Genomic DNA, 27,091 nt, shown 5'->3' with positions numbered 1-27,091 from the left:
CCTATGGAGACCTGTACACCCAACCCCTCCCTGTCCTCGTCAGTCAGAACATTCCGAGGCAGTGCAGACAGAAAGCTGAAAGGGGCTGTACAAGGATTTATAGTAAGCCATGAACTCTGCACTGATCTGAGTAGGAGTGTAAATAATGCTTCCCTCCCTAGTCAATAGGTGGGCGATCAGTGTCCCCCCAGTCTCTGGACGATCAGCCATGCCAGTAGCCTCCCCGCTTCCCCCCCCTCATCATGCACTTTGGCCATATAGGTCTTATAGTCATGACATCTAAGGCGTTCGAGCGGCTGTGAGTATTTCTCCCTGAGCTCCAGTAGTTTTGCCTGAGCTTCTGGTGAACCATCTAGGTCTTCGTCACTTCTGTGCAAGTCGTCCTCTAATTGCGAAATGTCCCGTTCAAGGTCCCGTCGGATGCCCACCGTCTGCCCAAGGCAGTGACCCCGCACCACCACTTTTAAGGCCTCCCATTCAATGCCTCTGCTGGACGCCGACCCCGGATTCAGTGTCAAGTATTCTGACAACCTTTTTAGTAGTGCTGTGCGGAATACCTTATCCTCCAATGCTGCTGGGTACAAGCGCCACGTCAGGACAGGTTGACGAGTCTTCATCGTGGTTAGATGGATCAACAGCGGGCTATGATCCAATACAGTCCGGCCCAAATATTCAGAGTGTGTAGCTGATCGCTAAGAGAAGCTGAACAGAGCATTCTGTCTATTCTAGTATGCACACGGTAGAGGTGGGAATAGTATGAGTAGTCTCTACCAAGTGGATTCTAAAGGCGCCAGATATCCACCAGGTCCCAATGGGAGATCCAAGTCGACATGCCCTTGGCCACTCAGACAAGCAGCTGCCTCCTCCATCGGGGCAGTAGAACGGTCCAGGTCAGGGTCCAGCACCCCATTGAAATCTCCCCCAAGTAAGAATGGAATATTAGTGAAACCCGCTAGCCAGGCAGATAGTGTGTAGGAACTGAAGCTGGTCCTGATTCGGGGCATATATACTGCCTAGAACCAACGGTCTGCCATACAGTCGCCCCTCCACCAATACATATCGGCCCTCCTTATCTATGTCCATATTAGTGGGTTCAAAGGGGACACCTGCTCTCACCCACACCGCCGCCCCTCTTGCATAGGCTGATTATGTGGTCGCAAACAGCTGCCAACGCCGCCGAAGGCGATCTGTTTCCACTTGGATGAGGTGAGATTCCTCTAACATGGTAATTACCCCCCTGCACTTCATACAGGAAAGTATCTTTTGCTGTTTTGCAATCGAACCCATACCCCTGACATTCCAAGACAGTATTTTAGAAAACGGATGTGTCGCAGCCATATCCTCTAAGGGACCACCAGGGAGTATGTACCTCCTTCCCACGCAGCTCCATATTGACCCTTACAGTTGCACATCGCACATGTCTAAGGGACCACTGGCTAAAACAGGCAATACTAACAATCCCCAACTCCCCATCCCAAGAGCAGACAAGCGACTGCTGCCCGCCCAAACCATAATAACCAGTATATAAACAAGTGATGTCATTATCCGACTGGCGTGCCCGGCAAGTGATCTGGGGGTGGTTCCGGAGCACAAAAGTGGTCCACTAGTGCCCCAACCGGCCCGCCTCTGAGCTGTATGAGAGCAAAAGGGCTAAGAGTATGTAGGTCCCCCCGGTCTCAAACGATGTCATCTGACATCTGAGGCGTCACGTGGGGGAGACGCTCCACCACACTAGACAATGATGCTACATCCGTGGAGTCCTCCCCGTTCAAGGACTCCAGTTCCGACCTCTGGCCATCCTCAGAGCTTCTCACCTCCGTCAGGGAGGCTGCTGCCTGTAGCGCGGCTCTCTTCCCCTGATGCGCCTGTTGGCTTGTAGATTTTGTCACCCGGCGGTCGCCCAGAAGGTCTCTGGTGTGTCTTCTCTTGCCACGGCGTCGAGGTTGTTTGCGCTCCACATGTTTGGGGTCTGTAGTGCCCGCTCTGTAGGACTCCAGCCATGCCCACGCCTCATCCGGTTCCTGAAAGAAGTGCATGGTGCCATCTAATATAATCTTTAACTTGGATGGGAACAGCAACGGCAAAGGATATCAGAGTCCCTCCTCCTGCAGGGCTCATTTCACTTCCAGGAAGGTGGCTCGTCGAGCTTAGACCACCATTGTAAAGTCTAGGAAAAAGGTGGCACTGACCCCCTCCACCTGGAAGGGACCCGCCTCGCTGGCCACCCGCAACAACAGGTCACGGTTTTGATAATGTAAAAGCTTTGCCCCTATCGGTCGGGGTGGTCTTCACGGCTCTGGCCTACGAGCCGGGAATTGGTGCACTCTCTCCAGGGCAAAGAAGGGCGTGAGGGGGTGTTGAATGGTGCGCAGCCAGGTCTCTAGCTAGGCCACTGCATCAGCGCCCTCAACTCCCTCTGATAGCCCAACAATTCGTATATTATTGCGCCGACTGTGGCCTTCCGCATCCTCTGCTCGACATTCCAATACCTGAACCTGCTCAGAGAGACAGGTGACCTGAGCCTGGAGGGCCCGGTGTGCGGGCTGCAGCTCCTCCAGGGATGTTTCAATAGCTTCCACCCTGTCTGCTAACTTGTGGTGATCGGTTCGTAAATTACTTAGTTCAGAAGAGACCTTTCCTATTTCCTGGCTCAGAGTTAGCTTGGTGTCTTCAATTGCCCCAGGATACTATTCAGGGTATCCTGCATCGTGGTAGGTGCTGCACTCTCCTCAGGCTCACCATTAGTCAACTGTCGGACATGCTTTTGCTCCGCTTGGAGCACTGCCTGTGATTTGTGCCTGAGTTTTCCCATATGCAGTAAGACTCTGGGGGCAGCCGGGATTCACCTCTGTCTAGTGTCCAGCAATGTGGATGAGCCTCACAGCGCGGAGCGGCAGCAATCCCTGCTCGCAGACCCCTACCCACGGCAAAGTAGTTCTCAAGTCAGTTCGTCACATGGGGGGCAGTCCTGCTCCATTGTATCCACTTCCGCACCGGCATCTCCCAACTTCATCTGAACAGGACTACTTGCTTTGCGGGTGAAAATTGGGGGGCAGCCGCAACCTCGGGCCCCGCGTCAGGCACCATCAGGACAGGCCCTCCAATGTTCGCAGGGGAGGGTGAGGCAAGAAACACTCCCACTGCTCACACTCCTTGGGGAGCCCTCCACCACCAACTCCTCCCCACATAGGGGGCTGCAGAATCCAGGGGTCTCCCCTGAACTCCTCGCAGTCTCCTCACCTCCTTCCAGGCTTCCCACGTGCCTTTCTGCCAGTCCTGCGGAGGGCCGCCTCCTGTTGTAGCAGTGCCTGTGCTTCTGTATGTGGAGTTGAGCGGGCTGCACTCCCAGCGCCTCTTCAATCACGCATGGGAACCTTAGCACATCACTCAGTAACATCCCTCCTGTCCGCGGAGATGCCCGCACGGTCAGCGGCACCAGCGGCAGCACTTCGTGCCCTCGGGGGTCCTCCGAGGGCCGGCCAGACCCCGCCGTCAGCACCCCATCGACTGTGTTCGCGGGCAGCGCACCTCTCTGCTGTCCCGCCTTAGCACTCAGGCGACCGCCAAGCTCGGTGGCGCACACACGCACCACTTGTTCTCCCACGCCGGCGGTCGCTACCTGCAGCAACAGCCCACGCGGTAGGCCGGCCGGGGTGTCCGCTCAGACTGCACGGCTCGCGGCAGCACCTGGCTTCTCCAGGGGCTCTGTCTCCCAGGTTTCCTCCGGCTAGCGGGCCCCCACCCGCTCACAGTGTCACGGGGGCTCCCCCAAACAGCCTGATATTGACAGGATTTTAGGAGGGCCGGCTCGGAGCTCTGGCTCTAAGCTGCAGCCATCTTAGCCAGTCAATCTCCGCCCCCATGCATGTATGTTCATTTTGTTCAAACCAGAGTATCTGGCTCTATGGACATTATGCTTAGGTCAATGGAGCTGGCAGTGGGGATTTACAATGTGCAAGTTATTAAGCCTTCAGTTGCTCACTATGATTTTCACAGAATAGAAGTATCTCTCACTACAGAAAAGGTAGGAGACCTCTGGTCTACAGGTCCCCAAAGGAAAGGAGGACAGTGAAAATCAGCTACATGTTCCAAGATGAAGAAGGGCAGGGACAAGCAAATTCGATATGTGAATTGCATGCAGCAGAGTGTGAAGAGGCCACTCCCATCACTGCAGGTATCAGTGTCAAATTAAACACCTGGATAAACCGAATAAAGAATGATTTCAGATTTGGCTATGTAAGTGAAATGTGAGACACAGATGACAGTGTGTTCTTAAAACAATAAGCTGTGAGTAAACCGAGTACATTGTTGAATAGACCATAGTAAAACAATCACCAGTGAAATCAGAAGAAAATATGTTTTCTTTTGTCAGAGGATATTTGGGGTACCTTGAAGCATTAATATCTTGCAGTATAGGAACTGCCATTTCAAGAGATTTTGAGATAGCACTCTGTGCTTTTTCTATCACGAAAACTAAAACATTCCAAATTTCCAAGAGCATTGATATTTCACCCACTCAGATTCCAGCGCTCTGAAATGACCAGAAACCACACGAGAAGAAAACACAATAGATCATCTTGGAATGTGTAAAGATAACTTTTCCGGGTGATCTGAATCTTTCAGGTATATGCTAAAGAAATTGTACTGATGGTAAAGGGTATTCTAGCCCTAGGGAAGAAAAAATCCTTGACATTACCTATTCTTTTGCAGGTCCATCACATTTCATGATCACTTTTCAGTGGCCCAGCTGACCTATAAAATTGTTCTCCATCTGTTCAGAATCCTGAATGGATACTGTGTAAATCTGGCCTGGTGTGTGGTGAGCACCTATGGTGCTATCACCTTATACTAAATCCATGTATATCCCCTATTAGTGAAGTGCAGGCAGTGTCTATAAAGCCAGGGCTCCCTGGAGGTAGATATGGATGAGCAGCCATGATTTATCTAGGTGATATGTAAAGCTTATACAATGCCACTTTAGTCACACAGCACTTACACACACGAAAGAACCACACAGTGTTACAAAAATAAAGGTACTTTATTATAGTAACACAAATACTAGAGTAATGAATAGGCACTCCCCCAACTGGAGGTAAGTAAGCACTCTATTACATACACATTAGTGATCAGGAAATAGCATAGAAAGCAATAGGCATTGGTAAAAGCAATAGCAAATAGTGAGGGCCCTAGGGGAGGGCCAAGCTATATACTAATAAAAGTGGAATGTGAAAGGCAGTCCCCCACCCAAGGAAGTGGAGTCCGTAGAGGGGAGCTGGAGGAACTAGGTACCCCAAAAGGCAAGTACCAGAGTGACCCCCAGCCACCAGGAAAGCAGAGGTAAGTACCTGGTTTTCCCCAAGACCAATAGGAGGACTTTGTGAAAGAAATGTGGAAGACCCAACCAAGACTGGATGAACCCAACGGTGGATCCTTACAGAAGAGGACCTGCAAAGGAAGGGGACCAAGTCCAGTTCGTGATGGAGTGTCCGGTTGTGGCAGGAGCCACTACCCACACTTCTGTGGATGCAGGACCAGGCCAACGGTGGATGAAGAAGGTCAGCAGTGCAGCACAGGAGCTGGAGGGAGTGCGGGAGGCCGTGTCTACACGGTTCCTGAAGATCCTGTGGAGAAGGAACAAACCAGCCTTGGTAGCTGCAAGAGTCGCAGTGCACAGGGGTACTGAGAAGCAAGGGCTTACAGTCGCCCAAGTTGGACAGCTGATAGAGAAGACCAAAGGGGACCACTTCTGTCCACCACCTGTGATGCAGGATCCACACAGCTCCAGAGGCGAGAAGATGCACACAGCCAGTCGTTGTTGGAGTTGGTGCCTGCAGATGCAGTGGAGTGACTCCTTCACTCCAAGGGAGATTCCTTCTTACTTCTTGTGCAGGCCGAAGACTCGTCATCCTCGAAGGATGCACAGCCGGGGTAATGTTGCAGTGTCTGGAAGGAGTCGGAGAAACAATGTTGCAGAGTGGAGTTGTTGCTGAAGTTGCAGATTGTTGTTTCTTGGATGGTCCAGTTGCAGTTCCAGTGGCCAGAAGATCAAGTAAACGATGCAAAGGAGTCCTGCTGGAATCTTGCATGTCGAATCTGAGGACCCACCCAAGAGGGAGAACCTAAATAGCTCAGGTAGGGGAATTGGTCACCTAGCAGGGTGACCATCTACCAGGAGGGCTGTGACGTTATCTACCTGATCTGGCCACTCAGATGCTCCCAAGTGCCTCTGCCCACCTTGGGTTCAAGATGGCAGAAGCAAGTGACCACCTGGAGGAGCTTTGGGCACCACCCCTACAGTAGTAATGGACAGGGGAGTGGCCACTCCCCTTTCCTTTGTCCAGTTTCGCGCCAGAGCACGGACTGGGAGTCCCTGTACTGATGCAAACCGGTTTATGCAAGGAGGGCACCAAATGTGCCTTACAAAGCATACCGGTGGCTTGGGGAGGCTACCCCTCCCAAGCCATGTAACACCTATTTCCAAGGGAGAGAGTGTTGCCTCCCTCTCCTAAAGAAAATCCTTTGTTCTGCTTTCCTCTGCCTGAGCTGGTAACGCAGCAGGAGTGGCAGCAGACTGGTAAGAGCAATGCTGGGGTTCCTCTAAGGAGCCCCCACAGTGCATGGAATCATGCCACCAATACTGGCATTACTTTCGGGGTATGATTCGGACATGTTTGATACCAAACATGCCCTTGTTTGGAGTTACCATTATGTAGCTGGACATAGGTGGTGACCTGGGTCCAGGACACGGGTAAAATAACTTCCCCGCACTTACGAAATCCAGTGTAATGGAGCTGAGTTCGTAGGGGCTCTTCAGCACATGCAGGGATGCCATCACCCACAGGTACCTGCACCCTGCCCTCTGGGCTAGGAGGGCCTACCATAAGAGTGACCTACAGTGGCATAGTGAAGTGACCTGTAGTGAAAGGGTGCATGCACCTTTTCACGCAGGCTGAAATGGCAGGTCTGCAGACCCATTTTGCATGGGCTCCCTTGGGTGGAACAATACATACTGCAGCCCATGTGGAGCCCCTGGTGTGCCAATGCCCTGTGTACCTAAGTACCATATACTGGGGGCACCAGTATGCCGATTGTGGGGTATGCACAGTCCTGAGCAACCAAATTTAGAGAGCACAATCACTGGGGTCCTGGTTAACAGGATCCCAGTGAAAACAGTCAAAACACACTGACCGCACGCAAAAATAGGGGGTAGCCATGCCAAAAAGAGGGTACTTTCCTACATACGCCTAATCAGAAGTCATGTACAAATCATTTTGGTTTTATTTTACTGTCCCCTGGTACAACTAGAGCTACATTTCTGTTTCTGATTCGTGTCAAATGTTATCGAAATAGGTTTGATCTTCGTCGTTATTTCAAAAGATAGTTATTCCATGGTATCAGAGCGTGTTGCCACATTCCTTGAAAAAAGCTGCTTATGTTTTTAGATGCTTTTTTTGTTTTTTAACGTTGGGGTGGCTAATTCCTCAAAGCATTATAAATCAATTAATATGTAGAGTACAAAATATTGCAGAGAAGAGAGAGAAATTCCTTGCTGAATCAAAGCTATGTAATCCTTAGTTGATTGCTATATCATATAGCAAAAATAAGCTGCGTTAATTGTTGCGGATTTCATTTAACACAAAGGGAGAGGTGGAGGTAAGCCAGCACAAACTCTACCCATTCATCAAAGTAAACACATCAAAGTGCAATGGACTACTATAAAAGGCCAATTTTGGCCCCTACCAAGTTGATTAAGTAAAAGATCCTGAAAGAAAAGCCCTGTTCGGGGTCACAAGGGCTATATATCCTGATCCGAGAGTGCCAATTTGATTGGATGAGGAGGCATCACCTACTAGTTGTGGCATGCTTCATCATTGGCTACCTCATCCCACCCTGGTAAGATGGTACTACCAGGGCAGGCTCAATCTCCATAATAGGGAGTTCTTAATAAAAGCTAACTGGCAGTTTCATGCTCTCACACAGAGGGCTTGTTTACCCGCTACTGATGTATGGAGCCAGAGTAAGGGAGAAGAGGAAATTCTTGTAACTGGTCATATCTGGCAGGAATCTTCTCCCATCTTCTAGAAGCTGGACATTTTGAATTATAAGTAGAGGGGCTGTAACCCCATGAGCACTTTTGAAACTCGGACTGAACCTCTGCCAGTCGGCCTGCTGGACTACAACAAGGACTCTTCTGGAATGCTCTTCTATGGTTGTCATGCTTCTTGCTACCAGCTGGGTGGCATAAAGGGCTTCCTGGATTGCTTTTCTGATTGTTGCCCTGCTGCCAGCTGCTCCCTGAGGGTTGGTGCCCATAGGTACTGTTGGACCAGAAGGAACCTCCATTGGGGCTACTTGCTTATGGTGTCCATCTGTTGCCTGCTGGAGGTACTGGTGCTGCGCTCCTGTAACTCGGTGGGCTTGCCTGCCCTGCTTTGTGCCCAAGCGGTCTCTTGGGGGTCCAAGCACTCCTTCAGGTGTACTTCTCTCTCCTGTGTGGTGAATCTCCAGCCCTCGGGGCCCTGTTTTATGCCCCTACTTTTTCTCTTTTTTCGCAGCGCGATCTCGCTTGTTTAGCAGCACGATCGCGCTCGTTTTTTTCCCTTTGAATGAGGCCAGAAAAGTCCTGTTGGGAGTTTGCAACTGCTAATAGCTCTAACTAGGAGAAATACGAGACCGTTGCATTTCAAATGCTTGTTTAATGTGTGCTTGTAAAGTGCCCATTTCCACGGTTAATGACGCCTGGGATCGGCTGCCCCGGCGTCCAGATAGCGTGGCCGGCGCGCTCTCTTCATGAGAGCGGCACCTGTGAAAACCAGTGCGGCCTCCAGCTGCTGTTACCTCGACATCTAGCAGTATGGGGAGAAGTGCTGGTCCGTGGCATCACACTCCGTCGCTGCCCAGGAATCCCCCTCTGGTCGCCACACCGGAGGGAGAGGCACAACTGAAGGAGCCAGCGAAGTGCTCGCACTGGGCAGAGACCAGGGATTCCCTCTAAGCCTGCAGACCGATGCTACGCCCCCCGCATACACCGAGGAAGGTATGGTGAATCTGCATGGGGCCCTTGGGGTCTGTAAAAGATACGGGTGGTTGCCTCAACGCTGGTAGAACCAAGGAGGAATCCTCGCCGCAGTCTGCCTCAAGTGCCCCCTCGCCAAGTAGGCACGTACCTCAGGGGCACGGGTGGCATTACGGGGGAAGTCCTGAACGGAGGCTCACCCTCCCAGAAGAACTTGCTGCATGCCAAGTAGTGATTTTATAATATTTCATTGGAGGGGCGTGTGACTGCTTCCGCTTCCTTCACCTTAACAATAAGGATTCCCAGTAATGTATAACCCATAATAAGAACGCAGGTGTCTTGGTGCCCCATACTTACATTAATGATGTGTGTGCTTTGTTACAACCGCCTCTGTGGACTAATTATAGCACCACGTTTTCTATGAGCCCAAGTGCACTGTGACTTAAACCGAGATTTAGGTTCCTGACGTGCCTTGTCCAGTACCTGTTGTCTGACATGCCCTTCTGAATATATGATATATACTGTTGTTAATGACTGCTCGGTCAGAATAACAGGTATTATTAATTCAATGTTTGAATAATGTGCATAATGTTTGATTCTTTGTGGTTCATATTTGTTAGGCTATAGCCTAATCGTTGTGTTTCCTGCCTGTTGTTCTAATATGTAATTGTACCTTGCATAATCATGGTCATGAGCATTATCTCAGGATTTACATAGTCTGTGCAGATTTATGGGCCATGTCTGTTGGTCTGTGTTTTCATATACAATATATGATATATTTTTATATAACATTGCATGGACTCACTTTGTGGTGTGTTTGTGTCACTGGTGTGAGTGTGTTGCGCAGACGTTTACGCATGACCTCTGGGGATAAGCCTGACTGCTCTGTGTCAATCTACCAGGGAGTGAGCACAGGTTAGCTTTGGCATGTAACTTATTTGTCCTGACTAGAGTGGTGGGTTCTGCCAGGCTTAGGTGCATACCCTAGCCAATAAGAAAGCCCACTTCCAACAGGTTTTAAGACAGTGTATTAAGCACATGTTGTTCAGATGCACTTAAATATGGGGTGAGAACATAGGCGTGCACGTCTGTGATTTACATTAAAGTGTTCTTGTTAAGGGGAATAATAGTTTGCATACAATTACTCCAGTGATGTTGTGTGGACAGATCTGATTAGTTTGCTAGTGCCCAGTATTAATATCCCTTCCATAGGTTTCAGTACCATTGTATCGCTGGTGTGAGTAGATCGTATTACTGAGGCTGGCTGTGGGTCTTGTAATGAGGAGGGTTTCCAGTCCAGTGTACAATCTCCCCTCTTGGCATACATCTTAAATTAGGGTATACTGTTCTACTATACCTACTCAAGTAGCCCGTCGGAGACTTGGTAGGGGGCATTGGAAGCATGTGCTCGTAGAAGCAACTGGCATCACCCACCCAAGGGTGGCATGGTTCATCATCGGGCCTGCTCCATGTCAGACTTGGCGCTGCAGTGCCCGATGGGCCCGCTGGGAAGGAATGCCTTGATGGAGATCTTTTTGTAAAAATCGCTTTGAATTAGGTTGAGAAAGATGCTTGTCGTCCCAATCAGTGATTGAGAAGATTGGAAGAGCGCGAGTTAAAATTGACTATAGATCCTTTGGACAAAATGATAATTTTGATAAAGGTGTAGATCTATTTCAAGGTTAAAAACAGGAAAAGAAACTTGTGGATATAATGATCCTGGTTTCGACTTGGAAGCCAGATTATGGTATGTTGAGTCAAATAAAATTATTTTGACACACGTTTCCGGTCTACATGTTCATTGCCTAGTATGTCAAAGGATGATTATGCAGCCTTTATTCTGGACCTAGAGTATATATACCTAATCTCTTAAACGGAGGTTGGGGGATGTTACCTGTATACATTTGTAAATCCACCTTTGTGTACTATGTAACCTATATCTGATTAAAGAAATAACGTACGCTATTGTGTGTATGTTTCATGTAATAGTGATCCTCCTAATCGCTGGGATGGGCCCTTTGGACATTGAAGACATGATGCACTCAGTGGCTTTGCGCAGAGCGTGTTGAAGGTGCTGTAACCTACTGCTGTTCTCGATTCCATAACCATAGGCTCCCAGTGACCCCTACCAGGTCTTAAAAAGGCTACCTGAGTTGGTGTGTACTTTGTCTAACCATAGATTTCTCTATTCCTACCCCTTCTGTGTACTGGACGCTTCTTCCATCTAAAAAGTCTCAATTCAAAGACGTGTATACTGGTGTTGCAAGTCTACCATTAGACTTTGTGCTTAAGGGCACAGGGAGGGTAACAGGGCAACTGAAATCTGTGTGCATAGGTTGCACTTGTATGTCCTTTTTGGCGCTCAACGACATTGGCTCAGAGCCGCACAACACTACCTGTCGGCAGGCCTAGAGAATATTCACTAGGGGAGTAATCTGTGGTTAGAGTTTCCACCAGAAAGATAATTACCAAAGATCAACAACGTGTTTTACTTGAATGTCCAGTAATAAATCAAATCATAAAACTTTGTCAGATTAATGCGTTTTTGCCTCTACCACTCTTCTAGGGAGATCAAGATAAGCCACATACATTGGGACACCGGAAAGTGTTTGAATTCAACCACCTAATTCTCCTGTAGTTAAGTTAATGAGGCTGTGTTAGCCCTATGCTGGTTATGAAACCAGGTCAACCCCATATCCAATACCATAGCTGTCAAAGCTTGATTAAGTGAACCTATAGTCTGCTTGATCAGCTCTTGCAATTCTGAACAGAACTGGTATGAGTGCAGCAGTCGTATTCCCAGAGAAAACATAGCATCCAGAACCTCCTTAGTGGCAAATGTAGGAACACTATATGAATAAAATGCATGAATTGCTCCCATGGCTACCAAGCATTCCAAGTTTTTTTTATAGCTACTAGAGCAAGTGCAGCCTTTTGTGACACTATTGGTAGTGGAACAGTATGATGGATCAATACCACCTCGAATGATTGGTCTGATATGAGGGGGGGGTAGATGCTGGTCTTGCAACAGTTGAATGCTTCATTTGCTGACAAACATTACATATTTGTATCAACGTTTTCGTATACTCTGGTAGATATGACCACCGGTGTCATTGCTATAGGATTGACACAGTATCATTGATGCCGGCATGAGCTGAAATTATCTTGAGCTACTCTGATTACATCAAATCTGAAATGGTTTAGATGCCAGTGTGACAATTCCACATTGTAACCCTGTACACAGAAAGCAGAGTCCAACACAACACGAGTGGGAGCTGACTGATCAGCCTTCCGAATCTCAATAGGGTTTGTATTTCTGATGCTTGTTTAGTGACGTCACATAAATCTTTGGTGTATTGTACAAAATATGAATATTTGATGCACTATCAAACTATAATAAAGCATGTTATACATGTGCTAACAATACTAAGTGCAACATGTGTTTATACATGAGGTGTTGAATGATTTATGTGAATATATGGAATATATGAAATGTAATCATTGTACATAAGCAGAAAATGCAAAGATTATATCACTGATTTTTTTTTTTTTTTTTTGTGTGTGTATTTGTATAACAATGGCCCATTTTATAACTTAGAAATAACAGACTCAGATTTTCTTTTTCTTTTTTTTTTTTTCTTCATATTTCAGTCTTAACTTAATTTAAACTATGACCGAAGTGAACCTTGGCTTTGTTGTCAGTACTTCTGTTAGGCTTAAAGTAGGTTCCATTAAAAGTCAGCAGGCACAAGTCATCTGCAATCCGCATGTAGGTCAGTGCTACATTTCTTATTGGGGTGTGCACACCCAACCACTCTTGGGATGCACCAAGCCCCCTTTCTCCCATGCACTCCGCCAGAGCCATTGCAAATTACCTGCTTGCCGGTGCTTTAGGGACACATGCATAGGTGAGCAAAGCAAGCTGTATGAAGGGCGATGTACAACAGTCTTTTCTGTGCATTAACGGAGGAACACTTTTGTTCTCTTGCATTTCTTTTGTCATGGTCTCCATTGCTCAGATTCGTCTACTTCTCTACCTTCCTCTCCTGCTCTGTTTGGTGTCTCAAAAAGTTAAGAGTACTGGACAGCAATTGGAACGCTACTCCTAGCAAGGCTGAGAAGCAGTTTATATATAATTCACTGTTCCTCTACTAATCAGTCAACCAATCAGGATTTACAAAACTCTGCTAATCACCCAGTATGGTATTCAGGCGCATGCAGGTCTTGACAGGCTCAACCGAACAGCCAGGTCTTGAGGGCCCTTCGGAGTTCTGTCAGTCAGGTGGTGGACACTTCCGTGGCAGTCGGAATCATGTCTACATTGGTGGATGTTGCAATTTTACCATTACTTTGCAGAGACAGTAGGCAAGGTGATGGGCATGTTTTCAACAGAAGGTGGACAGGATAGAAGAAAGCTGCTTTTGGGCAAAGCATCTGTCAGTGAGTGACAGTCTCCAATAGGGGGTCCTGAGACTAAGAGGGAGCACTAATAAAGACAATGATTTTAAAACAAATACAAAATTGAATGCCTATTATGTGTTGTTACTGAGTTCAGTGGCTCTTTAAATATTAATTTTGGGAGGATGAATCATTGAGTTAACCCTACCTGAATTTATACTTTGTTTGTAGACCTTAGTGTGATCACTATGTCCATTGATCTAACCTAAGGTTGATGGGTCAAAGAAGCTTGTGCAAGAATACTTGTCTTAAATTGTGCAAAGTGTGTGAACAATACTGTTTGTATGTGTTCTTGTATTCTTCTGTGGTTGATTGTACCACAGGTAACTGCTTTATACATGTTTACTATTACTGATAGCTCTGTCCTTTCAGTAAAGGCTAGTTTCCTAGCACTGAAACCAAGTGTTTAAATGTTCAAGCTCCAGATGAATGCCTCTTTCCTTCTCCTAGCTATTTCCCCTTTATTAAACCCGCCTAGCCAAAAACTGTTATGTCTTGCTTGGCAGGGTTGCAACATTTTTTAAATGTAGTTTGTTTAGTTTTACCTTTTCCTTCATAGTGGCCAATTATTTTTTGTCATATTACACAATTTATCTATGTTTTGGTTGTGGTTACAACTGTAAAATTGTTCAACTATTTAAAATCTCAAACTAATATCAGCTATAACCATAGGCAGCAGCAAATAATAACACCCAGTTTTTTCCCCTCATCTGGATGTTTAGTTTGAATACTATTGCTTAAGACATAATTTGTGAATGCTAAGAATTGGAGAGATGAAATAGGAGTTAAGAAATTAATTATTATACTACCCTTTACTATCAGTACTCTGATCTTTTTCTTGTCCTGTGCTGCAAGTAAGTAGTCCTGTGCTGCAAGTAAGTTCTCCTTGCTTGCAAGGACAAAAAGTCATGACTGCAGATTTAAAATGGCAATAGTTTTCAGGATGCATTTGAGTAATTTTGTGATGTCTTATGTACAATCTGAAAACATATTCAACATTTGATTATTGTGTTCTTTTCTTTGAACACAGAATCAACTTCATACCTTCAACGATGTTTGCAATAATGAATCGTTAGTTTCAGACACAGAAACGTAAGTAGGGACATTTATGTGTATATAAATATGTATGTTTATATTTGTCACTAGTATTTTGCTGTTAATTCCATGAAGGACATTCAACAACACGGTTTTGAGTTTGAAACCCAAAACACCGACATGCCTTTTGTCCTAAAATGCCACCACATGATTTAACTCTGTATTTTTCAATAATAAATGTACATCTGCCTTACTATGCTCACTTCTCCCCAGTTGATTCAATAATCTGAGAGGTTCATACTGTTAAGGTTCCCTACAAGTGTGGCAATGCTTTGTTTTCACTTTTTCATTTCTTGGGCATTGAGCTGCAATGTAAAATTTCTTACCTACATTTCTGTTAAGAACACAGATACAAATATTATGTTTGCCTTTCTTTACTGATTTCAAAACAAAACCCCTAGGCACACAAAATCACATATACATACACACCATTACCCTTCGAATTCGTTCCAAAAATTAATTTTTAATCATAATTTAGCACATAAATATATTCATTTAATACAATTCATAACCCCCCACTCTAGCATAGAAAAAAGGGAAAGACCAGTGTAAAAGACATAAAGAGCTCATGTGCAATAGTAAGAAAAGAAGAGGAAATGAAACAGTTCGGCTACAGTTCGATAGAGATCTATTGGATTCCATCACGACCTTCTCTAGCACTGCGGTGGAAATGGATTGGTGGGGAAACGAACTGAACCTGAAGTGCAGGATGGCTTTCACACTCCTTCCAACTGTGGCTATGTTAGTGACAGAGGTCTCTACTTTAGGATGAGGAGATAATCAGGAGGATTCTGAGCTCAGAGGCGTCAAGTGTCCAGAAAAGCAGATTCTTCACATTGCGGGTGATTTGGCTGATGCTCAAGGCCTTACTCGCCTCCATCTGAGGTTGGTCTGTCAAGATATTGATGGACAACACAACAGCGAGGTGGTATGTCAACAAGCAAGGGGGAGTAGGGTCTTACCTCCTTTTCCTGGAAGGGTTGAAACTATGGGCTTGGGCTAACCACCAAGGGATCTGGCTCACCGCCTGTCACCTGGTGAGGTCTCTGAATGTCAGAGCCAACAACCTGAGCATGCGTTATCTTGTCGATCACAAGTGGCAACTTCTACTGGAGGTAGTCATGGACATCTTCGCCCAGTAGGACACTCCTCAGGAGGACTTAGGACTGGAGGACATTGTCTCCTTGGAAAATGCTTAACGTCAGCAGTCATACGTCCTCCAGTATCCGTAGAGGGGAGCCTTAGGGCTGCTTTTCAGATGAGATGGAACTTTCAGCTGCCTAATGTGTTACCCCATACCTTTTGATTCCTCAGTTTCCAAGGAAGATCCACTAAGACCGGGCCCAAAGTCATTCCCTTTGCCCTGGATTGGCCAAGGAAGGTGTGGTATGCAGACTTTCTGTGCTTCTTTATGTGTCCCCTGCTGAGACGTTCTTTCAGTTGGAGGGAATTGTTCTCCACCCCAGTTCTCGGGGCCTACTTATTACATGCCTGAGGATTGAACAGGGACATCTGTGTTCATCTCCCACCCAAACTGCTAGATGTCACCTTGTCAGTGCGTTGCCTCTCCACCTAATCTGCGTGCCCTGGTAAATGATGCAAAAAAGTGGGCCCCTTGCAGGCCAGGCTTGCACAGGTTCCTCAGTATACAGTTTCCCTTGCTCTGAAGGGTTGTGCGGTAGGCACGGTCAGGTGCCATTTAGCTGCATTGCCAGCATTCCTCTGCCAGCCAAATTAACCAACCCTGTTTAAATCCTCCATTGCTATGTATTTTCTGAAGGGATTGACAAATTTGTACCTTCTAAATGATTTTGTTGTGACCCGATTAGACCTTCATTTACTTTTGACTTTTCTTATGGGGATTCCATTTGAGCCATGCATAGTTGCCTCTTACAGATGTTGACTCTGAATTATTTTTGGTGGCTCCCACATCAGCCAAGCGGGTGAGCTAATTACATGCTCTTAGTTCATGTCCCTTTTTTACCCAAACAAATTGGCATTGTGATAATGGGGTGCTTTCCTGCTAAACGTGATGACCCCTTTCCATCTGAGTCAGTCCATCACTCTTCTAACTTTTTACCTGCCGCCTCATCCCACTAAGGAGGAGGAGCTGTTGCATTGGTTGAATCCTAGGCACGTGGTCAACCACTATCAGGACCCTACCAACAAGGCCAGACTGGCTGTACCAGGCTTCAAGTGTTTCCCGGGAGGCTGGAACCAGGGGGGAGGGGGTGGTTTTGTAGCAGTGCAGCAGTTTAAAATCCACTTTCAGGCAATAATAAAAGTGACAAGATAACTCATCTGGTCATTAATGTACCTGCAGGAGTGCGATTGGGGTTTTGTCTAGTGGCAGTTTTGATTCATCTAAGGCAGCGCATAGAGTTAATATGCCTGCTGCAAAAAACATGTGCTACAGAGATCAAAGAAAAGTATTTTATTTGTGTAGCTCAGTGACATACTGCTTTTGTCACAGAGCTGCTTTTGTTACTGCGCAGTTTGTAAGTTACAATCATAATCGAGCACAGTGAGCCATGAACTGCCATCAGAGTGTTTCATGCAAACTGCATGGTACAGATTAGAAAGTTACGTTTTTTTTTTCCCAGTCTGATTATCCTAATTTTGCTAAAAAGGGTTTGTTTGGGTAGAAATAAATTATTAGTAAAGTCAACCCTAACTACTGTTATGTTATGAATCCTGAGTTTATGCTTCCCCAGATCAAGAACTCATTAAAAAATGTCTACCAGTATGGATGACATGTGAACCCTACACCTTCTAGTCCCCTTTGTCGTATGTAACATTTTCTATAGGCTGATTAATATATGTATGATTCATTGTCTATATGTGTGTGAGATGTAAAGTGCTGCAGCACCTTTGGGTAGTAAGAGGTGCTACAAAAAATATGAAATACATGTGAGAGAGGGGCTATGGAGAGATGAGAGGCATATTTCCCCAAATATTCTTGGGGGGAGAGGGAGAACCACCATGTCCAAATGTAGTGGTCAGGCTGGCCCGCTATGCACCTTATGGAGACTGGTCTGACAAAATTTGCCAGGGCTGCTTTGGGTTCCCAGTCCAGCTCTGCGTACCAAGGACATGCAACTCATTGACCAGCTCTTTGTTGGATACTGTGGTGCCACCAAAGGCAAAGCAGTGCAGGAATGAATCCTTTTGAGGTGGATAACCCTCTGCATCAAAACCTGTTAAGTTTTGTCCAAAAAGGACCACCTTCTGAAAGGGATCAGAGCACATTTCTCCAGAGCAGTAGCCACCGCTTCTGCTCTAGCCAGAGGCAGTATCATGGCAGAGATTTGCAGGGTGGCTATGTGGGCATCCCCACAAACTCTCTCCAAGATATATTTTGCAGGTTTTACTTGTTTAAATCCATCAACAGTCTTCCAAATTGAGGTTTTTGCTCTATAATCGGTTCTACAGGTGAGGAATCTGTAGGTAGAAATATCCATTAGAAGAACAATTACTTGCATGCGATAGCCATCTTTCTACCTGCAGATTCCTGCCCAAAGTACCCACCTCCCAGTTTAATGGATGTGTTATAAGGAAAGTTAATAAGATCCCAGTTTTAGATTTTGGTACTGCACAACTTTGATGGTCTGTCCATCCGCTCCCCCCGAAGTCTCTGAGAAAATGGATGGAGAAGGATGTTGTTGCACTAATGGCCAGGCCTATATTGCTTTGGTTGCATAACCTGACACCACTTAAGCTGTCCTAAGGAAGGCAGATTCCCATATCAGTGACGTGAGAGCTTTAAATATTTCTGGGTCCAGTATCTACCAGAAAGGTTTACCATAGTTAAGTAACTTAATTTTGCTGCATTCAGCACAATAGTGGTATTAGAATACCAATTAAGCCTCTCAACAATTCCTCAGTAGTCCAAGGAATCCATCTATGCTGCTATCATAAGATAGCAATTTTACAGCACAACAGAATGACATGAAGGAAATGAAGAGCTTCTAACTGGTTCCGGGTCATGAAATGAAAATTTGGATTTTGGATATTCAGGGATCTTTGAAGGCCTGTAAGGGACTTCTCTTGATGATCTTTTCATTGTGTTTTGTTTTTCAAGCTCCATTTTGGTTTGAAAGTATATTATTTTTTATAAAGATTCCTCACCTTGTGAATTTCACTAGGCATCAAACTGAATCGGGAAACTTTAATAGCAATGTCCTTGCGGGTCTACAGGTAGCGCAGTGAGGCTCTATTTTGGGTCTGTCAATTCCAGATTTGATGATGGGGCCACTATAAGGGTGCCACCCTTTGCGCTGATGTCGGTTCCTTTCTTTCCACACCTTCTGAGGCAGATCTGGAGCTAGCAGTACTGTCTCTTGACAGGGCTTTCCCTCCGGAATTTTTTTTTACCAGCTAAACTCTTGTAGTGTACAGATATGGGCCCTAAAGCTTGCAGGGTTTAAACCGTTTGCAACAGATGCTATTGACAGAGACACACAACGTCAGCATGTGGTACCTCATATTCACACATGACACAAAGTCATGCTTATGTTGCACCAAAATGAACTCTTGGGCCTTTCGAAACCCGTCGCCAAGCTTGCTGTCTCCAAATTTCAGAAGGCATTGCAGAAGTGATCCTGAACCTGGTTGAGAACCTTCTTGTTCCACATCGAGATCCATGAGTTCAGGTAAGTCCAAGCACAAAAAACACAACAAATCAAAGCAAAGTTCTCAGTCATCCCACCACTTCCATTGTGTGATAGCCCCGTTATCTTTTGGGCTTGGAGCCATTCTGTGGAGCAGACTCCATAAGCGCTTCTGCTCGACTGGGTTCTCCCTCAGTGACAGCCACAGCAAAGGAGTTACACCGTTTGAAGGAGGCAGCAGCAGCTACCTTTGATACCCCACCAGACCCCTTTGGAGCACCCTTGGGCGCTAAGGATTCGAAGTGGCAGCCTATCGGAGGGCCGTCAGCGGATTCATCCCTGACACTGACTGTAATCGACCTCCACCCATGGTCAGGCCCACCCTCTAGCACAGCGTGGCTGGCTCCAGCCCTGGCACAAGTACCACGCTGTCCCTCGTGCTCAAACTAATGGCACAAGCCAGAGCTGTGACATAGATGCGGAACCCGGAACCTGGATCCAATAGTAATCAGGTTCGTAAGCTAAACCGCCCACAATCTCCACTGCCTTAATGTATATTTTTTCATGGGGGTCAGAGGTTTCTGATCAGGGTGGGGAGGGGTTGCATTTTTTGGTGAGGCATGATTTAGAGGACCTGCATGATGCCATTTGGTTGGATATCTCCCCTGACATGGATTTAAATTTGCCTATCCCTGTGGGCACTGAGGAGTCCACCTCCATTGCAACAGTCATTAGAAGGGTGGCTGAAGTTATTGACATAAACTAGCAATGCAGGAGTGTAGGAAGTTGGCTTTGTATATACGATCTCAAAGTGAGAGATAGTGTACACAGAGTCCAAGGGTTCCTCATAGAGGTTGATAGTGGCAAAATCAGATAATTCTAATGCTCTATTTTGTGGTAGTGTGGTCGAGCAGTAGGCTTATCAGAGTGTAGTGTTAAGCATTTGTTGGCAACACACACAGGCAATAAATGAGGAACACACACTCAAAGACTTAACTCCAGGCCAATAGTTGTTATATAGAAAAATATAGGTTCGATGGCATCTGTCGCTGTAGATACACATGTTGTGCATAGCCCGCCATCTGGTGTTGGGTCGGAGTGTTACAAGTTGTTTTTCTTCGAAGAAGTCTTTCGAGTCACGGGACCGAGGGACTCCTCCTCTTTGTCTCCATTGCGCATGGGCGTCGACTCCATCTTCGATTGTTTTCTTTCCGCCATCGGGTTCGGACGTGTTCCTTTCGCTCCGGGTTTCGGAACGGAAACTTAGCTAAATATCGGAAAATTACGTCGGTATTGTTGCGTTCGGGATCGGCTTAGTTAGAATCAACACCGAATCGAAGAGTGAAGAGCTCCGGTACCCTTCGGGGTAGTTTTCGATCCCCCGTCGGGGCCTGGTCGGCCCGACCGCGTGTGAAACAACGCGGATGGAACGGACCCCGTTCCGTTTCTGTCCTAAATGCCACAACAAATACCCGTATACAGACCAACATTTGGTCTGTAACCTGTGCCTGTCGCCTGAGCTCAGTGAAGAGACTTGCGAGGCCTGTCGTGCGTTCCGGTCCCGAAAAACACTCCGTGACCGTCGAGCCAGAAGACTGCAGATGGCGTCCACGCCGACAGCTCACCGAGAGTTCGAGGAACAAGAGGAAGAAGGAACCTTCTCGATCCATGAATCGGACTCCGAGGAATTCGACGACCAAAAAACTGTGAATAAGACGTCGAAGCCAGCACACAAGAAAAGTGACAAGGCCTAGGGGACGCCACTGCCACCAGGCCATGGCTCGACCCATAAATTCGGTGACCGACCATCGGCACCGAAAAAGGCCGAAATTGTGCCGAGATCGTCCGACTCCGGTCGAGACACCGGCACGCAGCCTTCTCGGGACCGAGAAAGTGCTGCTGAAAAACATCGACGCCGAGATAGCGGAGCCGAAACTGCTCGACGCAGAGACAGCGGCACCGAGGAAGATCGACGCCGAGAGGGTTCGACTCCGAAAAAGAAGAAGGTCACCTCTGAGCCGAAAAAGAGTACAGACAGGGTTTCGGTGCCAAAACGACCCGCAACCGACCCAACTACCGGTTCCTATTCAGAGGAGCAATCACTGTCCTCTCAGATGCGAAAGCATAGATTTGAGGAAGAGTTGCAATCCACCGAAGTGGACCACACTCAGAAACGTATTTTTATACAGGAAGGAACAGGGAAAATAAGCACCCTTCCCCCTATTAGGAGAAAAAGGAGACTGGAGTTTCAGTCAGACCAAGCACCACAAACAAAAATGGTGAAAAAGGTAACTCCGCCACCCTCTCCTCCACCTGTAACTAACGTTTCACCGGCACAAACTCCATCACATTCCCCGGCTCACACCACCATGAGCCAAGGTGACCAGGACCAAGACGCTTGGGACTTATACGACGCCCCAGTGTCGGACAACAGTCCAGAGGCGTATCCTACAAAGCCCTCACCACCGGAAGATTGCACAGCATACTCACAAGTGGTGGCTAGAGCAGCAGAGTTCCACAACGTGTCCCTACACTCGGAACCAGTCGAGGATGACTTCTTATTCAACACCCTCTCCTCCACCCATAGCTCCTACCAAAGCCTGCCTATGCTCCCAGGAATGCTTCGGCACGCAAAGGAAATCTTCAAGGAGCCGGTCAAGAGTAGAGCAATAACACCAAGAGTGGATAAGAAATATAAAGCACCTCCCACAGACCCTGTTTTCATCACCTCACAGCTGCCACCAGATTCCGTCGTAGTAGGAGCAGCTCGCAAGAGAGCCAACTCCCACACATCTGGGGATGCACCACCCCCAGATAAAGAGAGCCGCAAGTTCGATGCAGCCGGAAAGAGAGTCGCAGTACAAGCTGCAAACCAGTGGCGCATCGCTAACTCTCAAGCACTACTTGCGCGCTATGACAGAGCCCATTGGGACGAGATGCAACACCTCATTGAGCATCTACCCAAAGAGCTACAAAAAAGGGCGAAACAAGTGGTTGAGGAAGGACAGAACATATCTAATAATCAGATACGCTCCTCTATGGATGCAGCGGCACAGCTGCAAGAACAATTAACACATCTGTGACTATAAGAAGGCATGCATGGCTACGAACGTCTGGTTTTAAACCAGAGATACAGCAGGCAGTGCTCAATATGCCATTCAATGAGAAACAACTGTTCGGACCAGAAGTGGACACGGCAATTGAGAAACTCAAAAAGGACACTGACACTGCTAAAGCCATGGGCGCACTCTACTCCCCGCAGAGCAGAGGCACTTACAGCACCTTCCGCAAAACAACCTTTAGAGGGGGGTTTCGGGGTCAGGCCACACAAGCCAGCACCTCACAGGCAACACCGTCCAGCTACCAGGGACAATACCAAAGGGGAGGCTTTCGGGGCCAATACAGAGGACAATTCCCTAGGAATAGGGGAAAATTTGAAAGCCCCAAAACCCCTACAACCAAACAGTGACTCACATGTCACTCATCCCCTCCACACAACACCAGTGGGGGGAAGAATAGGTCAGTATTACCAAGCATGGGAGGAAATAACTACAGACACTTGGGTCTTAGCAATTATCCAACATGGTTATTGCATAGAATTTCTACAAATCCCTCCAAACATACCACCAAAAGCACAGAATTTATCAAAACAACATTCAGACCTTCTGGAAATAGAAGTTCAAGCATTATTGCAAAAGAACGCAATAGAACTAGTACCAAAGACACAAATAAACACAGGAGTTTATTCACTGTACTTCCTAATACCAAAAAAGGACAAAACACTGAGACCAATCCTAGACCTCAGAACACTAAACACCTACATCAAATCAGAACACTTTCACATGGTCACGCTACAAGAAGTGTTACCATTGCTAAAGCAACAGGACTACATGACAACCTTAGATCTCAAAGACGCGTATTTCCACATACCAATACATCCGTCGCACAGGAAATACCTAAGGTTCGTATTCAAAGGAATACATTACCAATTCAAAGTATTGCCCTTCGGTTTAACAACTGCACCAAGAGTCTTCACAAAGTGCCTAGCAGTAGTGGCTGCACACATCAGAAGGCAGCAAATACACGTATTCCCGTATCTAGACGACTGGCTAATCAAGACCGACTCACTGACAAGGTGCTCACACCACACAGATCAGGTCATACAAACCCTCTACAAACTCGGTTTCACCATCAACTATGCAAAATCACACATTCTGCCGTGCAAGGTACAACAATACCTAGGAGCCACAATAGATACAACAAAGGGAATAGCCACTCCAAGTCCACAAAGGATTCAAAATTTCCAAAAGATTATACAACGCATGTATCCAACACAAAAAATACAGGCGAAGATGATATTACAACTACTAGGCATGATGTCTTCATGCATAGCCATTGTCCCACACGCAAGGTTGCACATGCGGCCCTTACAACAGTGCCTAGCATCACAATGGTCTCAAGCACAGGGTCAGCTTCTAGATCTGGTGTTGATAGACCGCCTAACATACCTCTCGCTTCTATGGTGGAACAACATAAATTTAAACAAAGGGCGGCCTTTCCAAGACCCAGTGCCACAATACGTGATAACAACAGATGCTTCCATGACAGGGTGGGGAGCACACCTCAATCACCACAGCATACAAGGACAATGGGACGTACATCAAAGAAAGCTGCATATAAATCACCTCGAACTACTAGCAGTTTTCCAAGCATTAAAAGCATTTCAACCAATCAGAGCTCACAAATACATTCTTGTCAAAACAGACAACATGACAACAATGTATTATCTAAACAAACAGGGGGGGACACACTCGACACAGCTGTGCCTGCTGGCACAAAAAATATGGCAATGGGCAATTCACAACCACATTCGCCTAATATCACAGTTTATTCCAGGGATCCAGAATCAACTTGCAGACAATCTCTCTCGAGATCACCAACAGGTCCACGAGTGGGACATTCACCCCCAAATTCTAAACACTTACTTCAAACGTTGGGGAACACCTCAAATAGACTTATTTGCAACAAAGGAGAACGCAAAATGCCAAAACTTCGCATCCAGATACCCACACAGGCAGTCTCAAGGCAATGCCCTATGGATGAACTGGTCAGGGATATTTGCGTACTCTTTTCCCCCTCCCCCTCTCCCTCTCCTTCCATATCTAGTAAACAAATTGAGTCAAAACAAACTCAAACTCATACTGATAGCACCAACGTGGGCAAGGCAACCATGGTACACAACACTGCTAGACCTATCAGTAGTACCCCACGTCAAGTTGCCCAACAGGCCAGATCTGTTAACGCAACACAAACAACAGATCAGGCATCCAAACCCAGCATCGCTGAATCTAGCAATCTGGCTCCAGAAATCCTAGAATTCGGACACTTAAACCTCACACAAGAATGTATGGAAGTCATAAAGCAAGCCAGAAGACCATCCACTAGACACTGCTATGCAAGCAAATGGAAAAGATTTGTTTGCTACTGCCATCATAATCAAATTCAACCATTACACGCATCTCCAAAAGATGTAGTGGGTTACTTACTACTCTTACAAAAATCGAACCTGGCCTTCTCTTCCATTAAGATACACCTAGCAGCAATATCTGCATACCTGCAGATTACCCATTCAACTTCACTATTTAGGATACCTGTCATTAAAGCGTTTATGGAAGGCCTCAAAAGAATTATACCACCAAGGACACCACCTGTTCCTTCATGGAACCTCGACATCGTCTTAACAAGACTCATGGGTCCACCCTTTGAACCTATGCACTCTTGCGAAATACAATTCCTAACATGGAAAGTTGCATTTCTCATCGCCATCACATCTCTAAGAAGAGTAAGTGAAATTTAGGCGTTTACAATACAAGAACCTTTTATCCAACTACACAAAAATAAAGTAGTCCTAAGGACCAATCCTAAATTTTTGCCAAAGGTTATTTCACCGTTCCACCTAAATCAAACGGTAGAGCTACCAGTGTTCTTCCCACAGCCAGATTCCATAGCTGAAAGGGCACTACATACATTAGACGTCAAAAGAGCACTAATGTACTACATCGACAGAACTAAAAACATCAGAAAAACTAAACAACTGTTTATTGCATTTCAAAAACCTCACGCAGGAAACCCAATATCGAAACAGGGTATAGCCAGATGGATAGTTCAGTGCATCCAAATCTGCTACCTTAAAGCAAAAAGACAACTGCCCATTACACCAAGGGCACACTCAACCAGAAAGAAAGGCGCTACCATGGCCTTCCTAGGGAATATTCCAATGCACGAAATATGTAAGGCAGCCACATGGTCTACGCCTCACACATTTACCAAGCACTACTGTGTAGACGTGCTATCAGCACAACAAGCCACAGTAGGTCAAGCCGTACTAAGAACCTTATTTCAGACTACTTCCACTCCTACAGGCTGAGCCACCGCTTTTGGGGAGATAACTGCTTACTAGTCTATGCACAACATGTGTATCTACAGCGACAGATGCCATCAAACTGAAAATGTCACTTACCCAGTGTACATCTGTTCGTGGCATTAGTCGCTGCAGATTCACATGTGCCCACCCACCTCCCCGGGAGCCTGTAGCCGTTTGGAAGTTAGCTTCAACTTTGTACATTTGTAAATATATTAAATCTTAGATAGGTACATACTTATTCACTCCATTGCATGGGCACTATTACTAACAAACAACTCCTACCTCACCCTCTGCGGGGAAAACAATCGAAGATGGAGTCGACGCCCATGCGCAATGGAGACAAAGAGGAGGAGTCCCTCGGTCCTGTGACTCTAAAGACTTCTTCGAAGAAAAACAACTTGTAACACTCCGACCCAACACCAGATGGCGGGCTATGCACAACATGTGAATCTTCAGCGACTGATGCCACGAACAGATGTACACTGGGTAAGTGACATTTTCATTTCTTAATTTATTTTGGAACCACAAGATTCAAATTTGAGGTAAGTAAATAAAATGCAAGGTACTTTACACAGGTAAGTATAGAACTTAGATTTAAAACAGTAGTACACACAGTATTGGTTAAAATGGCAAATAGCTATTTTAAAAGTGGACACTGCAAAAATCAACAGTTCCTGGGGGAGGTAAGTATCGGTTAGTTTTTCAGGTAAGTAAAGCACTTACACAGTCAGTCTCCTGGGCATAGGCAGCCCACCGTTGAGGTCTCAAGGCAACCCCAAAGCCACAGCACCAGCAACACTTGGCCTGTCGGGTGCAGAGGTCAAAGGAGGGCCCAAAACACATGGGCACCTATGGAGAACAGGGGTGCTCTGGTTCCAATCTGCTAGCAGGTAAGTACCTGTGTCCTCAGGGAGCAGACCTGGGTTTTTTTGTAGAGCACTGGGGGGGACACACACAAGCACACAACACACCCACAGCCGCAGAGGGGCGGCCGGGTGCAGTGTGCAAAGTAGACATTGGGTTTGCTATTGAAAGAAATGTAGGGACCCGGGGGTCATTATGGCGATGCAGGCAGGGCACGGGGGGGCTTCTTGGGCCAGCCACCGACTGGACTAGGATGAGACCGCCTGCTGGTCACTCCTGCACTGGTAGGTGGTTCCTCTCGGTCCTGGGGGCTGCGGGTGCAGTGCTTGGTCCAGGCGTCGGGTTCCTTTGTTACCAGGCTGTTGCGGTCAGGGGAAGCCTCTGGATCCTCAATGCAGGCATCGCTGTGGGGGTGCAGGGTGGTCGACTCGGTGTCCACGTCGTTGGAGTCGCCTGGGAGTCCTCTCTGTGGTGTTGGTTGTCCTGGACTCGAGATGGGGGTGTCGGGTGCAGAGTGTGAAGACTCACGCTTCTGGCGGGAAATGAGAGTTTATTTAAAGTTGCTTCTTTGTTGCAAGTTTGTTGCTGTTTCTGAACAGTGCCACTGTTCTCGGGAGGTTCTTG

General features: G+C 46.7%; 1 protein-coding gene across 2 annotated transcripts in view; it reads left to right on the top strand.

Moving 5' to 3' along the window:
- USP34 (ubiquitin specific peptidase 34) overlaps nucleotides 1-27,091 on the top strand; it is a 1,940,069-nt gene that overhangs the window by 106,362 nt on the left and 1,806,616 nt on the right. For both annotated transcript variants that reach the window (XM_069234398.1, XM_069234397.1), the window contains one exon: nucleotides 14,505-14,566. In XM_069234398.1, the coding sequence (XP_069090499.1) occupies nucleotides 14,505-14,566 (62 nt within the window). The remainder of the gene's footprint in view (nucleotides 1-14,504; nucleotides 14,567-27,091) is intronic.

Source organism: Pleurodeles waltl, chromosome 5, assembly GCF_031143425.1.
Source record: "Pleurodeles waltl isolate 20211129_DDA chromosome 5, aPleWal1.hap1.20221129, whole genome shotgun sequence".
NCBI classification, from domain to species: domain Eukaryota; kingdom Metazoa; phylum Chordata; class Amphibia; order Caudata; family Salamandridae; genus Pleurodeles; species Pleurodeles waltl.
The sequence above is the reverse complement of the archived record's forward strand: the minus strand, read 5'-3'. Positions and strand labels throughout refer to the sequence as shown.